Source organism: Saccopteryx leptura, chromosome 1 (genome assembly GCF_036850995.1).
Source record: "Saccopteryx leptura isolate mSacLep1 chromosome 1, mSacLep1_pri_phased_curated, whole genome shotgun sequence".
Classification (NCBI taxonomy): Eukaryota; Metazoa; Chordata; class Mammalia; order Chiroptera; family Emballonuridae; genus Saccopteryx; species Saccopteryx leptura.
The window spans coordinates 150473092-150486601 of NC_089503.1; the positions used below are offsets into that span (position 1 = coordinate 150473092).

At 57.0% G+C, this 13510-nt stretch overlaps 2 protein-coding genes across 2 annotated transcripts; both read left to right on the forward strand.

Annotated features, from left to right (window-relative positions):
• Positions 1–13: 13 nt before the first annotated feature.
• On the forward strand, positions 14–2282 carry CCNO (cyclin O). Its single transcript, XM_066360837.1, has 3 exons — positions 14–521; positions 1055–1240; positions 1710–2282. Exons 1-3 carry the CDS (start codon positions 162–164, stop codon positions 2193–2195), a joined length of 1032 nt encoding a protein of 343 aa, XP_066216934.1. The 5' UTR covers positions 14–161; the 3' UTR covers positions 2196–2282.
• Positions 2283–6618: 4336 nt separating this feature from the next.
• On the forward strand, positions 6619–12258 carry MCIDAS (multiciliate differentiation and DNA synthesis associated cell cycle protein). Its single transcript, XM_066360839.1, has 7 exons — positions 6619–6735; positions 6824–6920; positions 7091–7179; positions 10214–10286; positions 10683–10912; positions 11491–11601; positions 11813–12258. The coding sequence occupies exons 1-7, from the start codon at positions 6619–6621 to the stop codon at positions 12251–12253; spliced, it is 1158 nt and encodes a 385-aa protein (XP_066216936.1). The 3' UTR covers positions 12254–12258.
• The last annotated feature ends 1252 nt before the right edge of the window (positions 12259–13510 follow it).

Genomic DNA, 13510 nt, shown 5'->3' on the forward strand with positions numbered 1-13510 from the left:
GGCGCTGGGCCCCAGCCAGTGAGAGGCCGGGGCGTGGTGGAGGCAGGCGCGGGCCAGTACTTAGGCCCACGCCGCGGAGCGGGCCCGGCTCCTTCGCCCCCTCGCACACGCGTCCAGTCCGCCGCTGCCCGGGAGCAGCGGGGCGGCCCCCGGGCTGCAGCATGGTGACCCCGTGCCCCGTCAGCCCCGGCAGCCCCGCCGCCCCAGCTGGGAGAGGGGACAACGACACGAACCTGCGTGCCCCGGTAAAGAAGAGCAGGCGCCCACGCCTCCGGAGGAAGCAGCCGCTGCAGCCGCTGAGCCCGTGCCCCCTCCCGGGGTACTCTGGCGTTTGCGACCTGTTCGAGTCCCCCAGCTCCGGCTCCGATGGCGCAGACAGCCCCGCGGCGGCCAGGGCGGTCCAGCAGTCGGTGCAGCTGGATCTGCGGACCTTCCGCGATTACGGTCAGAGCTGCTACGCCTTCCGCAAGGCGCGGGAAAGCCACTTCCACGCGCGGGAGGCTCTGGCGCGGCAGCCACAGGTGAGCGCTGGTAAAGCCCCTCCCGCCGCGCCCCCCCCCCCCACCGGGGCGCCCGGACCGCGCCAGCCCGCGTCCAGTGTCCGTCTCCGTCCCAGCGGGAAGGGCAGCATTTTACGGGTGGTGCGATGTGAAGCCTAGATGGCTTAAGAGACGTACTCAGAGTCTCCAAACTGGTTAGTGGGGACGCAGAAGCATGCAGAGGAATTGAGATGGTTTCTAGGTTGAGACTGGACTGCTACCGACACCAGGCAAGCTATTAACAACCCTGAGCTTGTTTCTTCATCTGCGAGGTGCGGACTCGCGAACCCCCCTGAATGGATAGACGACTACGCAAGGTGCCGTGTGACTCGCTCGGCGCAGCGCCAGGCGCGGATCCGGGTGTCCCCGTGCCCAGCCTGGCTCTTTTCGTACACGCATTTAGCCTTTTACTCTAACTCCTGCCCCGCTCCGAGGACGCTCCCTGGGTCTCCTTGGCCCGTCCCTGCCGCAGCCCCTCTCTGCCTTGGGCTCAGCCGCCCCCACCCCTCCGACAGGTCACCGCGGAATCCCGCTGCAGGCTGCTCAGCTGGCTGATCCCGGTGCACCGCCAGTTCGGCCTGTCCTTCGAGTCTCTGTGCCTGACAGTGAACACTATGGACCGTTTTCTCGCCACCACGCCCGTGGCTGCGGACTGCTTCCAGCTGCTCGGGGTCACGTCCCTGCTCATCGCTTGCAAACAGGTACCTGCACGCAGGGTCTGGGGGCAGCCACCTTCCCCACCTCACCTCCCCGGCTATCCTGGCCGTCCGTTTCTCAGCGCACAAGATTTAGTACTGGGCTCCCTGAACTCGTTCTGGCAGACGTCTGCAAACTTATACATGCCACAGCCTTGACTTCATAACCCGCCCCCCAGCGCCCTAAGAAATAAGCCGCATTCAGTCCCAAAGGTCACTCCCCACAGCTCTTTGTAGCGCCGCTCTTCTAGTTCCTTGAAATTTTCTCAGACCTTTTTTTCCGCTGGGCAGTAGTTAGAGAAGATGCTCCGAAAGCTCAGCCCAGGTGACTTCAGTGGAAGTAATGGCGTGGCGAAGCCCCAGCTATCTCGCTGGAAGGGGTTGGGGGAGCCCCGGTTTCTCCGGGGTTGGAGGCTGGGGTGCACCTTGGGTCGTGGAGGGCGCGCGGCGGGGGCTGAGCGCCCCTATGCTTCAGGTGGAGGTGCACCCGCCGCGCGTGGAGCAGCTCCTGGCCCTGTGCTGCGGCGCCTTCTCCCGGCAGCAGCTCTGCAACCTCGAGCGCATCGTGCTGCACAAGCTGCGCTTCAGCCTGGGCGCGCCCACCATCAGCTTCTTCCTCGAGCACTTCACGCATGCGCGCGTCGACGCCGGGCAGGCCCCGGCCGCCCAAGCCCTGGAGGCGCAGGCGCTGGCGCGAACGGTGGCGGAGCTGAGCCTGGCTGACTACGCTTTCCGCAGCTACGCGCCTTCCCTGCTGGCCGTCTGCTGCCTGGCGCTGGCCGACCGTATGCTCCAGCTCCCGCGCCCCGTGGACGTGCGCCTGGGCGGGCACCCGGAGCCGGAGCTGCAGGACTGCCTGGGCAAGCTTCGGCTACTGGTGGCCATCAACGGAACCTCCCTGGCTCACATGCTGCCCCTCCAGATCTTCGAGAAGTGCAGCCTGTCCCCGAGCTTGAAATAAAGCCGACCCTTGGCCCCCAGGCCGGACTCCTCCCCCTGCTTTGAGAGAATGCAGTATTGGCCCAGAGAGAGGGGTTCCGGGCTTCTGCTTGGTCGCCAGCTCATCCTGGAGGTTGTAAATAGTGTATGATAATGGTGTCTAGTCGCTTATTTATTTTGCTGAGATCACAGGCTTTTTTCCCCAATAAACAGGCTGTCTGTCTGTCTGTCTGTCTGTCCTGGTTTGTCTGAATGCTCCTCTTGTACTTGTTTGTCACCAGGGTGGGAGGAGGGGATGCTGAAGGCCACTGGGGAATAAAGGCAGGGGTAGTGATCAGGGGTCCTCCCTGCTTCAGTTCCACTCTGTAGTTGGGATCTCTGTAGAAGAACACTAGGTCAGGCGAGGTCCAGGTGGCTGTGGTTCAAGTCACAAGGCAACGCATGGTCACTTGTAGGTCTCTATCTTGTGATCCCCTCTTCTCAGGAGGATGAGGATGGCTCACCCCAGAGGTCCAAAGGGTGTGGGGAGGCGTGAGGCTGAATAGAACCCACAGCAGTCCAAGCGGTCTAGAGGGGCCCGGGTGTGTATACTCATGCCAATGATGCCTGTCTGGGAAGCTTTGGGGACTGGGCAGGCCCCCAGCGTGTAGTGAAGGAGGAGCTCCGGCCAGCGCACAGATGCTGAAAATCATGACTTCGCAGGGCGGTAATGGCGACTGCATGGAGCCCTTTTATCCTAGTCACATGGTTCATCTGTTCAGCCTCTCTTACACCTGCTGCATGTGAACCCAGGGTAACAATGGCGTGATAGTAGTCATCATGGCTGTCTTTGTGTGTTCGTGTACTAGGCATGTGCTCAGCATTCCTTCTTTCAGTCCAGCAATTTATGAGGGAGTCTCTACTATCTCATTTTTCAGAGGAGGACACTGGGGCTGCAGAGAAGTTAACAGGGGGACGGCCAGGCGTAGGAGGCAGGTGGTCTGTGTCCGGTCCCACCGTTAGCCACACTGCTCAACTTCCCCCACTTACAGGTTTCTGCAAGTGCTTAAGAAAACCCCCTTTCTGAAATGTGTGGCTGCCCTGATCCCAAACATGGGGCTGTTGTGAAGCCTAAATGAGAGTGTTGTGAGGTTAGTATACTATAAAGTACTCATTAAACATGTGGACTCTGGAGTGACCTGAAGCAAGTCTCATCACTATGTCCAAAGTCTCTTTTGTATAAACGGGACTAACAGTAGCACTTACCTGGTAGGGTTGAGGCCCTTTATACAGGCGAACCTTCAAAAACTTCAAGGAAGCCAGGGGTGGGGGGTGAGGGGGGTTGCACAGAGGAAAACTTGGAAGACAGAAACAGACAAAACAAATACAGGACAGTGCTACCAATTGGAGGTAGACATAATATTGTTTTTCATGGTACTGCTGATTCAAATTTTCTGCATGGTTGAAAACAGTTTTTTGGGGAAAAGTCACGTTCTATTGCATTTAGAATGAATCAAGGCCCTGGCCAAGTCACTCAGTTTGTTAGAGTGCCATCTCTATACACCAAGGTTCGGGTTCGATCCAGGGCACATACAGGAATCAGCCAGTGAATGCATAAATAAGTGAAACAACAGATCAATTCTGTCTCTTCCTCTCTCTCTCTCTCTCTCTCTCTCTCTAGAATCAATAAATAAAAAAACTAAAGGTATGACAAATATGCATAAATAAAAAATCAAACAGCAAGTTTAGAGAATCTGCCTTGCACCTCTCTTCATGTGCACCCTCCAGGTGCTCTCCGGAACCAGACACCCCTCACTCTGAGCCCCTTGGAGGACCTATTCTCTCCTGATACATGGGTCAGCCCAGCTCCCCAGTAACCTGCTCCTCCTAGGCAGGGAGAGGGAAGTGGAGATCCCCAGGTTGCTTGAGAAAAAGCTGGTCTGCATTAGAGAAAAGGAGGAGAAAACTCGTTATCTGTCTCAAATTCCAAAGTACCTGGAGCCCTCTGCTCAGCGTGTGGTGGGGGTGGGGGTGGGGCAGTGGACTGGCTCTTCTGCACAAGTGTCAATCTGGGAGGAGTTGTCACCAGCACTGCTCCATCACTCAGCCAAGATTGCCGTGGGTGATTTGGTCCCAGAATCATCCAGAACAGGAGCCACATAACCCTGCTGTTCTAGCTCCTGTCGACACAGACAATCTAGTATACATCTTTATGCACAATGCCTGTATTTTTCTACCCCAGTGTGGAACTCATTGATGGAAAATGAGCCTGTTCTGGACAATTGGTGATGGTCTCCATATGTAGACATCTCCCTAAAACAACTAAGAACGCCCCTACTCCTTTTACAGACTTGGACATCAGTGAGGACAGGGTCGGAGGATGGGCTGGCCAGTGGCTCGGCTACTCAGGAACAAGAGGAAGCAGGAGGCAGAGCCAGGAACAGGCCGTGAAAGGCTGGAGGTGCAGCTGGAAGGGCTCTTTAAGACAACATTATAAGTGGATAAAAAAGCTGTGGTGTAATTTACACAATGAAATATGACCCAGCTGTAAAAAAGAAGGAAAACCTTACCTTTTGCAATAGCATGACTAGACCTGGAGAGTAGTATGCTAAGTGAAATAAACCAGTCAGAGAAAGACAAGTACATATGATTTTACTTCTTTGTGGAATCTAATTAACAAAATAACAGACAAAATAGAAACAGACTCATAGAGACAGAGAACAGACTGACAGCTGTCAGAGGGGGTGGGGGCCGTGGGGAGCTGGGTGAAAAAGATACAGGGATTAAGCAAAGAAAAAGTACTTATAGATATAACTGTGGGGATTGCAGAAGGGAAAGGAAGAAGGGGAGAGAGTAGAGGGGGGATAAATGGGGACGGAAGGAAACTTGACTTGGGGTGGTGAACACACAATACAATGCACAGAGGATGTATGATAGATCTGTACAGTTGAAACCTGTATAATTTTATTAATGTCACCCCAATAAAGTCAATAAAAATTTAAATATACCAACCAAGGCATTAAAAAAAAGGACAACATTAATTTATCCATGCCAAGCACCAGCCATGTGATAGAAATGATCTCATCTTCAGAGCAAACACTATTAAAGTCGGTGTTACATTTTCCTGAATAACTGGGGTTCGTGAATGTGGTGGAGCCTGGTCCTGATCTTCAGGCACTCGGACCTAAAGCGGGGACACATGGGCTGTAGTGGATTGACCTCGCCCAGCTGGATTCCCGCAGACCAGTCTCTAAGTCTGTCCAGCTCTGCCGCTGGGTTACTCTCCATCACTCTAAGAGGGATCTTGTGCATCAATCCAGGTAACAAGTGCAAATAAAGAGGATCTTTCACGACTACTGCTAGGTGTAAGACACAATCAAGGTGCCCAACAGGAGGTCAAAGGTCCCAAGGTCAGACAGTTGTTCACACTGGATGGATATGAGTGGTCCTGAGAGAGGTCCGCTGACCCGCGGACCTGGAGATGCCCTTTTCTGGGACAGGTTTGTTGGGCAGGGCAGCCGCGACGGCAACGGCGGAAGAGCGAGCGAGCCCCCCTATACCGAGAGCTGCTGAGGCCTCTGGGGAGGGGTCAGAGACCGGGGTGTAGAGCATTTGGGGCTGTCCTCTGTGCCGTTTTCAGAAACTGGAGGGGAGTTTGTAGGTGTCACTTTTTCTTAATTGACACCCCCTCCTTTAAAGGCTCTTTTCGGGCGCTGCGGCCGGGAAAGGCGTATCTCGGGGTGCGAGGCGAGCCCTTGGCCTCGGAGCCAGGGAGACCACGTGTAAGTCGGTGAGTCAAAGCCGGCCGAGCTGCCCTGGGAGTCTCGGGGGAAGGGGCTTCTGTGCTGGGGTGGGGGCTGCTCTGGCGAGACCCTGCTGGGCTCCTCCACCCCACCAGCCCCTGCCGGTCTGCCGTTGGAGTCGGCACGTTCATTTCCTGCTCTGAGGCTGGGGCGGGAAGAAGAGGGAATAAGAAACCCTAGCGTTTCGTCCCCGCTCGCCCAGGGCGGGAAGGCAGCGCCCAGTGTCAGCGGCCGGTGGAGGGTCCGTCCGCCTCTGCCCGCCCTCCCTCCCTTTGGCGCGGCCTGGAGGCGGCGGCGCCAACGCTCGCCAAAAGGGCGCTGGCGGGCCCGGGCCCCGCGCTCGCGGCTCCCGGGGGAAGCCGTTGCCGGGTTGGGTTTAACGCCTCCGCCCGCGCGCAGATTGTCCGGGGCTGAAGGCGCCACCGCTGGCGCTCCGGCGCGAGCCGCCCCTCCCGCGCGGCGGGCCTCCCCTCCCGGCTCGCCCTCCGCACCTTCGCAGTCCCCCCTCGGCTCCGCCCGGCCACGCGCCTCCCGGGACCTCCGGACGGCCTCTGAGCCCGCAGGCGCCCGGCGGAGCGCGAGGAGCGCGTCGGCCTCGCAGCCCGGCCGCCGCCTCCGAGCAGTCGGCGGGGGCTCCCGGGACGAAGCCGGCGAGGAGCCAGGATGCAGGCGTGCGAGGGCGCCGCGGCCGGACGCCGGGCCTTCGACAGCATCTGCCCCAACAGGATGTTGGAGCCGCGCGGCCGGCCCTTCGGCAAGCCCGGGAGGCTGGAGCGGAAGGTGGGGCCGGGCCGGCCGCGCGGGGTCCGCACTCCCTGGGCCCCCGGGGGCTGGCTGGCCCGCACTCACCGTTTCTGTGCCCGCCCAGTTCGTCCCTCCGCGGAAGTCCTTCCCCAGTTGTGGCGGCGGCAGTCAAGTGTCGGTGTACGAGGACCCCCCGGGCGCCGAGCCCGCTGCGCTGCCTGGTGAGCGCGGTGACCCCGCGCGCCCCCTGGGGCTCCTGGTGCTGGGCGGGTGGGCGCAAGCAGTCGGGCAGAGCCGCTTCCCCGGGTTCCTGCGTCCTGGCGGCGGCGCCAGCGGCCAGCCCTTGCGGGGCGGCTCACGGCCCGCCGTGTCTCCCGTCCTCCCCGCACAGCCCTCACTACCATAGACCTGCAGGACCTCGCCGACTGCTCGTTCCTCGGGCCCGACGCGCCGCCTGCCGGTGACTCAGCCGCCTCGCAGGTACCTCCCCGTTCCTGTGGCGCCTCTCGGTCTCTGGCGCCCAAATTCGGATTTCGGGGGCACGGGTTAGTTTCTGCCAAGGCTCGTCGCGCGTGCGGAGAGCAGGCACGCTTGGCTAGTGGGTGGGATGTCGGGCTGGAACCAGCGCCTCCAGGATCAGAACTCCCCCTTCCTCCCAGTCTGGTCCCGACCGCTGCACTCTGACCGACTCGGGTAGGGGGCCCACCAGTAGGGCTCTTCTGCCAGACGGGTCTCCGTTCAACCTTCCACCCATTCCCTGGAGCTTCGACCCGGCCAAGCGGTGATTGCTCACCCAGGGACCAGGCGGATGGGGGGGGGGGCACAGCTGCTAACTGGGCATCTGACACCGTCTTGTCTGTTCCCCTTAATGTGGCCCCCTTCCCAGCCTCTCATTAACCGTTCTTATTCCCTGGGTATCTAAGGGGTGCGGAGATCGGAGGATAACTTCTGGATCAAGACTGGAAAAGACGAAAAGTTTGTATTTGGAGGAAGCAGGAAGAAAAACAAAGGATTCTGGAAGAAATCTGATGGAAAAGGTTGCTCTCTGCAGAAGTGGCCCTTCAGCAGTTGAACACTTCCAAAAAGATTTTTTTCTCTCCCACCCAAAGGCTCAGGTGACTTACCCTTATGGGACAAAGAGGCATTTGACCTTTTTCTTTCCCCCAAAATCCCATCTTCTTACTTCCATCCCACTTTCCTGCTAGCCAGGGTGGACACCCACCAGGCAGCTGGTGGAGCTCCCGGCACTGGTCTCTGGGAGGCCAAAAGCCTGGCTCATCATGGGATATGAAGTGCCCAGAAGGTCGGGAGGTCTTGGCTACATGGAACCAACCTGGAAGAGTGCCAGTCCCAGCTTCCTGGCAGCAGGTGCTGGGGACAAGAGGTCCATGGGGACAGGCCCAGAAGAATATATGACCACCTCCCACAGCTGACAGTGGAGCAAAGCTTCCCTGGCCCTCTGAGTGCCTCTTAGAACTGAGATAGATAGAGCCCATGGGTCTCAGGGTAGGTGGCCAATGAGAGCAGAGATGGTCGGGACACATGGTGCGGGTGGGCATTGCTCTGCGGAGTCTGTTCTGTTGTTGTTATCAGATCTGGATGGTCAGATAAGGAAAGATAATGTATGAGCAGCTTTCAGGGGACCCAGAACCCACCTAGTGTCCTCACTCCTACACATTTATTTTGCACGCAACAAAAACCAGGCGGGCTCTTGCTGACTTTTTGCTTAAGTATACAGAACTTAAATTTGACACCATGTTCTGTGTTAGTCTTTTTTTGGCTGCTGTTGTAGTTGAAGAAATGCCAGGTTTTTATCTACTTGGGAAAGTAGGATTCAAAGTTTTGAGGACAGAGCTCACACAAGAAGGTTCAGGACTTTTCCTGGGGAAATCAGGGCAGATGCAGAGGGTGAGAGACCTCAGAGGATGGTCCCTAGGGAGATCCCTGGCCAGTCCACACTCCTGTCACATTGCCCAGCCTCCCTCCTGCTGGGGAAGGCGGAAAGAGAGAGGTGTGCTCCAGAAGTGTTTGTTGTCCAGAATGGGTCAAGCCTGGACAGCAGAGAGAAAGCACTTCCTGGGCCCCCAGTTCCTGAGTTAGCCTCCAGGCTCCTCATCGTCCAGCCTTATTACTGGGGAGGAGGCCTTATTTATTACTGGGGAGGAGGCCTTTCTGCCTTCTTCAACCAGGGCAGCACTTGTGCTTTGGAGTTTCTGGGGCCCCTAGTCCCTCATTTCTCAGCTCCTTTCCCCTGTAGCCTCAGTTCCCAGCTGGTGCCAGAGGCTCCCCGATCAGGGCCCTCTTCCCTTTGGAAAACTGACTCTTGTGCAATTTTGAGGTTAGGGTCAGAATAAGTTCTTCTTCTCAGAAATAGCTGAATAGTACAAGGAAGGGCTTTAGGGAGAAGACCATGACTGATACAAAGGAATCTACCAATCAGTAACAGTGCAACCAGTAGGATAGATAGTTTTGAGGAGCATACTGGAGGCACCCACCACCAAGTCTGTCTGTGTGCACTGGGGTTCAGTCTTTCTTAGAAGACAGATGGAGCAGAGGCACTGAGGGGCAGAAGGAGGACCGAAATAGGCACCAGCATTCTGGAACACAAGCCCCAATTCCACGTTTCCAGAGCTAGGTGACTTTGGGCAATTCAATTTTTCTGAGTATCAGATTCTGCATCAGAAGAATCGTTCCCACTTCCCGGGCCCTAGCCTGCTCCCCACATTGGTGTGAATGAACAGAGAGACTCTATGTGAAGAGTTTTTTCAACTCTAAGTGTTCAGGAATTAGGGGATAGGAAGGTTCCTGGCGCCCCCCCCCCCCCACTCCTTCCGGCCCACGCCTTCAGGCACATGGAAGAAACCAGGCGAGCTCCTGACGTTGGAGGTACACCGTAAGGGGAAAAGCCGACTCCAGTTTTTTAAGAAACAAACAACAGGGGCCACGGCTGCAGCGTGCTGGACCGAAGCACTTTCCATAGCACCTCCGGCTCCCACGTCTTTCCTTTCCTTTATGGGGAGAGGGGTGGTCTAACTGTGCCGGGGCCTTGGCGGGAAATATGGCCTAAAGTCACTGCGGGTCCTAGGAGGAAAGGGAGTGTGCGCACCACAGCGCGCTCCCAGATCTGGAGCTCCGGTCCTAGGCGGGCCGGAGGTAAGTCAGAGCTGAGGCTGGGCGAGCGCACCAGGAGCGCGCCGCAGGCAACTGGTTGGCTCGTGGAGGGCTAGTGAAGCGGCGCGGGGGCAGCGACAGTGCGGGCTGCCGAAAGCGGGGAGTCAGGCTGCTGCGCTGAGCGCCGAGAGACCAAGCCTGGAGCCGCGCACGGTTACTGTGCCCTGCAGGACCCTCGCGGACCCGGTCCCCACGGGCTCCCCGCCATGGCCGTGCAAGGCTCTGGGTTCCGCGTCTCGCATGGGGCTCTGATTTTCAGGTAGGAAGCCAGCTGTCGGTGTAGGAAGTGTTCCAGGACTGCCAGACTGGACTCTAACTCGCACACACCTCTGGTTTATTTCAGAACTATGCCCTGCAAACGGTAGCAGACTTGGAACTGCAGAATTTCAGAGACACGGTGGAGGACCTCATTGCAGGTAAGTGAAGTCTCTCTGCAATTAAACAACGGCGGAGGCGTCCCCACCCCAGTCATTCTAGTTCCGATCTCGTGGTCGTGAAGGTGGTAAGCCCACCACCCGTTGAGGCTCGCCCGCAACTCATCAAGGGGTCGGGCTCTTCGCTATTTAGGGGATGTGATAGAGAAGACGAATTGCAAGGTCCATAGCGCTCTCTCCGTTTGCGTCTGTGAGGTCTGGGAGCGGGGAAGGAACAGGTGTCAGGAAGGGCCTGGGAGTCGCAGGGATTGCGGGGCGAGGGCTGCTTTACTTACTGAAGCCAAGTCTCCATGTAACCCTGCATCCAGCGTGGCATCTTGTCCCTGTACGAGAGGGCGCAAGTCTGAGGCTGCAGACCTAGCTCCCACTCTCCCTCAGACTCGTCCTCCTTGATGTCGCCTACCCTGGCCGTTGGAGACTTCCCCTTCTCTCCTTGCGACACACTGCCGTTCGGGCCCAGCCTCTCCCCTCCGCGGGACGCACCAGCCCTGCAGTCGCCGCAGCCGCCGCCGCGCTCAGCAGACGTACCCCCGTCGGAGCGGTACTGGAAGGAGGTGGCGGACCAGAACCAGAGGGCGCTTGGGGACGCGCTGGTTGAGAACAACCAAGTAGGGATGCGGGGCTGGCGGCCAGCCCTCCTGGGGCGGAACAGGGCGTGGAACTGCGGGAGTGGGGACGTGCCGAAGGGGGGTTGGAAGCAGTGGGTCCGCGGTGGCTCACGCAGCTGCTCTTGCTCTGGGGGCTCCACTTCACTTGACAGTTTCACCAGATGTTTAATAGGGCCACCAGCATGTACTCAGGGCTTTTCCACATGTCTGGTATTGAGCTTCCCAATTTATCATCTCCCTGCGTTTAACATTCATATCCTTTGCACTAGACACTTACAAGCCCCATTTTACAGGTAGGGAGACTGAGGTAGAGAATGGTTGAGCTTCAGAGGCAGAACCTAGACCTCCTCTTGCTCATGTCAGTACTTTTCGCCGCCGCTCCACCCCGAGGGCGCATGAAGATGCATTTTGTCTACGTGCTTTGTTTAAAAAAGTCACGCACGCACACAAATTCTGATTCTCACCCGTGTAAAAGCCCGAGGATCCCCATTCCTGATTGGACGTTAGGATCTGGACTTAATACACTGACTGACCGAGCACAGTGGCCTGCCTCTCAAAGTTCGGATCACCCCCTGCAGCTGCACGCGACGCTGACCCAGAAGCAAGAGGAGATCGCGTCGCTCAAGGAGCGCAACGTGCGGCTGAAGGAACTGGCCAGTCGGACCCGGCACCTGGCCTCGGTGCTGGACGTAAGTGGGCGCGTGCGCGCTCGTGGGGTGCTGCGGGCAGTCGGACATGTCCTGTACACCCAGACCCGCTCCCCCTGTTGGGCCCCTGTGGGCTGGAGAACAGAGAGGCTCTCGAGGAGCCTGCTCAGTCCCTTGCCCCTGGGTACTCTCTGCGCGCCCCCGCACACACGAGTGCAGCTGGCCCAGGAAGCGCCTTCCCGGTCTTTTGTAGAAGCTGATGATCACTCAGGCCCGGGATGGCGGGGCGGCCGCCGAGCCCTGCCTGCTCAAGGCCACTGCCAAGAGGAGCCTGGAGGAGTTGCTAGGCGCTGCGGGGCAAGACTGCGCGCAAGCGGACGCCATGCTGAGGGACATTTCCGAGCGCTGCGACAAAGCGCTGCAGAGCCGCAACCCGAAGCGGCTCCGCCTGCAGCCGGAGCCGGCGAGCCCGGCCCGCGGGCCTGGGCACCTGCACGGGGCCTTCCGGGGGCTGCGCACGCACTGCGGCGGGAGCTCGCTGGACCTGAGCTGCGGGCAGCTGGAGGAGAGCGGCTCCTTCTGCACCCCCATCCGCAGTCACGGCACCATCCGCACCCTCGCCTTCCCCCAGGGCAACGCCTTCACCATTCGGACGGCCAACGGGGGTTACAAATTCCGCTGGGTCCCCAGCTGAGCGGGCACGTGTCCCCCCCCCCCCCCCAAGAAAAAACAACCACGTTGCCTCAGGATCCTGATTGCAGCCCCTGGGGCTAAGCGGCAGTAGTTGGTGCTGTTTCTTGCACTCGACTTCTCAGACTGCCCCTTCAGGGCCAATGCCACCCCTAAACTGACTCTCTCCCAGGAGGAGATCTCAATAGTGGTGCCCTGCAAAGTTCTGGTACAAATACTGCGTATAGTCCCTCCCCCTTACACAGTGAAACAGCTCGTATGTATATATGCGTATAAACACACATATGTACCACAGTCGATTTGAGGAGTTGTTTTAGCAGCTTTAAATTATGTACTTTTAGAGCTGGAAGGGACTTAGAAACCACTTAGCTATTTTTTTTTTTTAAGCAAGAGAAAATAACCAAATATAATACGCGCAAGCGTATGGGAATCCTGCATACATACACGAGAGTCAGAGACCCCAGTGCAGGAGAGGTTCAGAGACCCAAGGGAGGACTGAAGTATAGAAGACATCCTGAGCTGAAGATGAGATGGTGAATGTGCCTTGTGGGATTCAAAGGGTCCTTGCAAGCTGATAAGAGCAGCACTTAGCTATTTTATCACTATACAATGCCCTGGCTTTATAAGAGGGGAAGAGGAGGCTTTAAGAGACTAGGCCATTTCTACAACAAGAAGCACTCTTGGGAACTTCCAGTCCCCCTCACTAGTCCGGGATGGGGTGTAAGCTCAAGGTAGGGTCCCTGGCTGAACATGTCCTCAACTTACCCTGGTCTTGCAGGGACATGTAATACTGTGACTATTGAAAACTTTTATTCTAGCTACCAGAATAAAAAGGTAGGAGAGGTAGCCTAAACAATTGAGTAGGGCAATGAAGGAGAGGAACACATAGATCCTCAGAGGCAGTGAGCTGCCAACAAAGGTGCTAAACATGTTTGTTTGTAATGATCATTCATATAATTTTGTGAGATTTACAATGTTTATATTGATTCCATATACAATTTTGTCTAAACAGAATAACCACATGAAAAGTGGTTAACAAACTTTGTTAACAAGAACCATAAGTTGTTTTAAGGAAATGGCATATCCCACATAAAATAATGTTCATATTTTTTGACCAGAAACCAAGTGTGGAAATCTTGGCGGAAGTAAAACTATCTGCTATATGAATTCCATGGAGACACCTGGGGTGCACCTTCATCTTATAGGTTTTTTGGCTTGCTCTAAGAAGAACTCATATGTTATATAGAGACTTCCCTTTGAC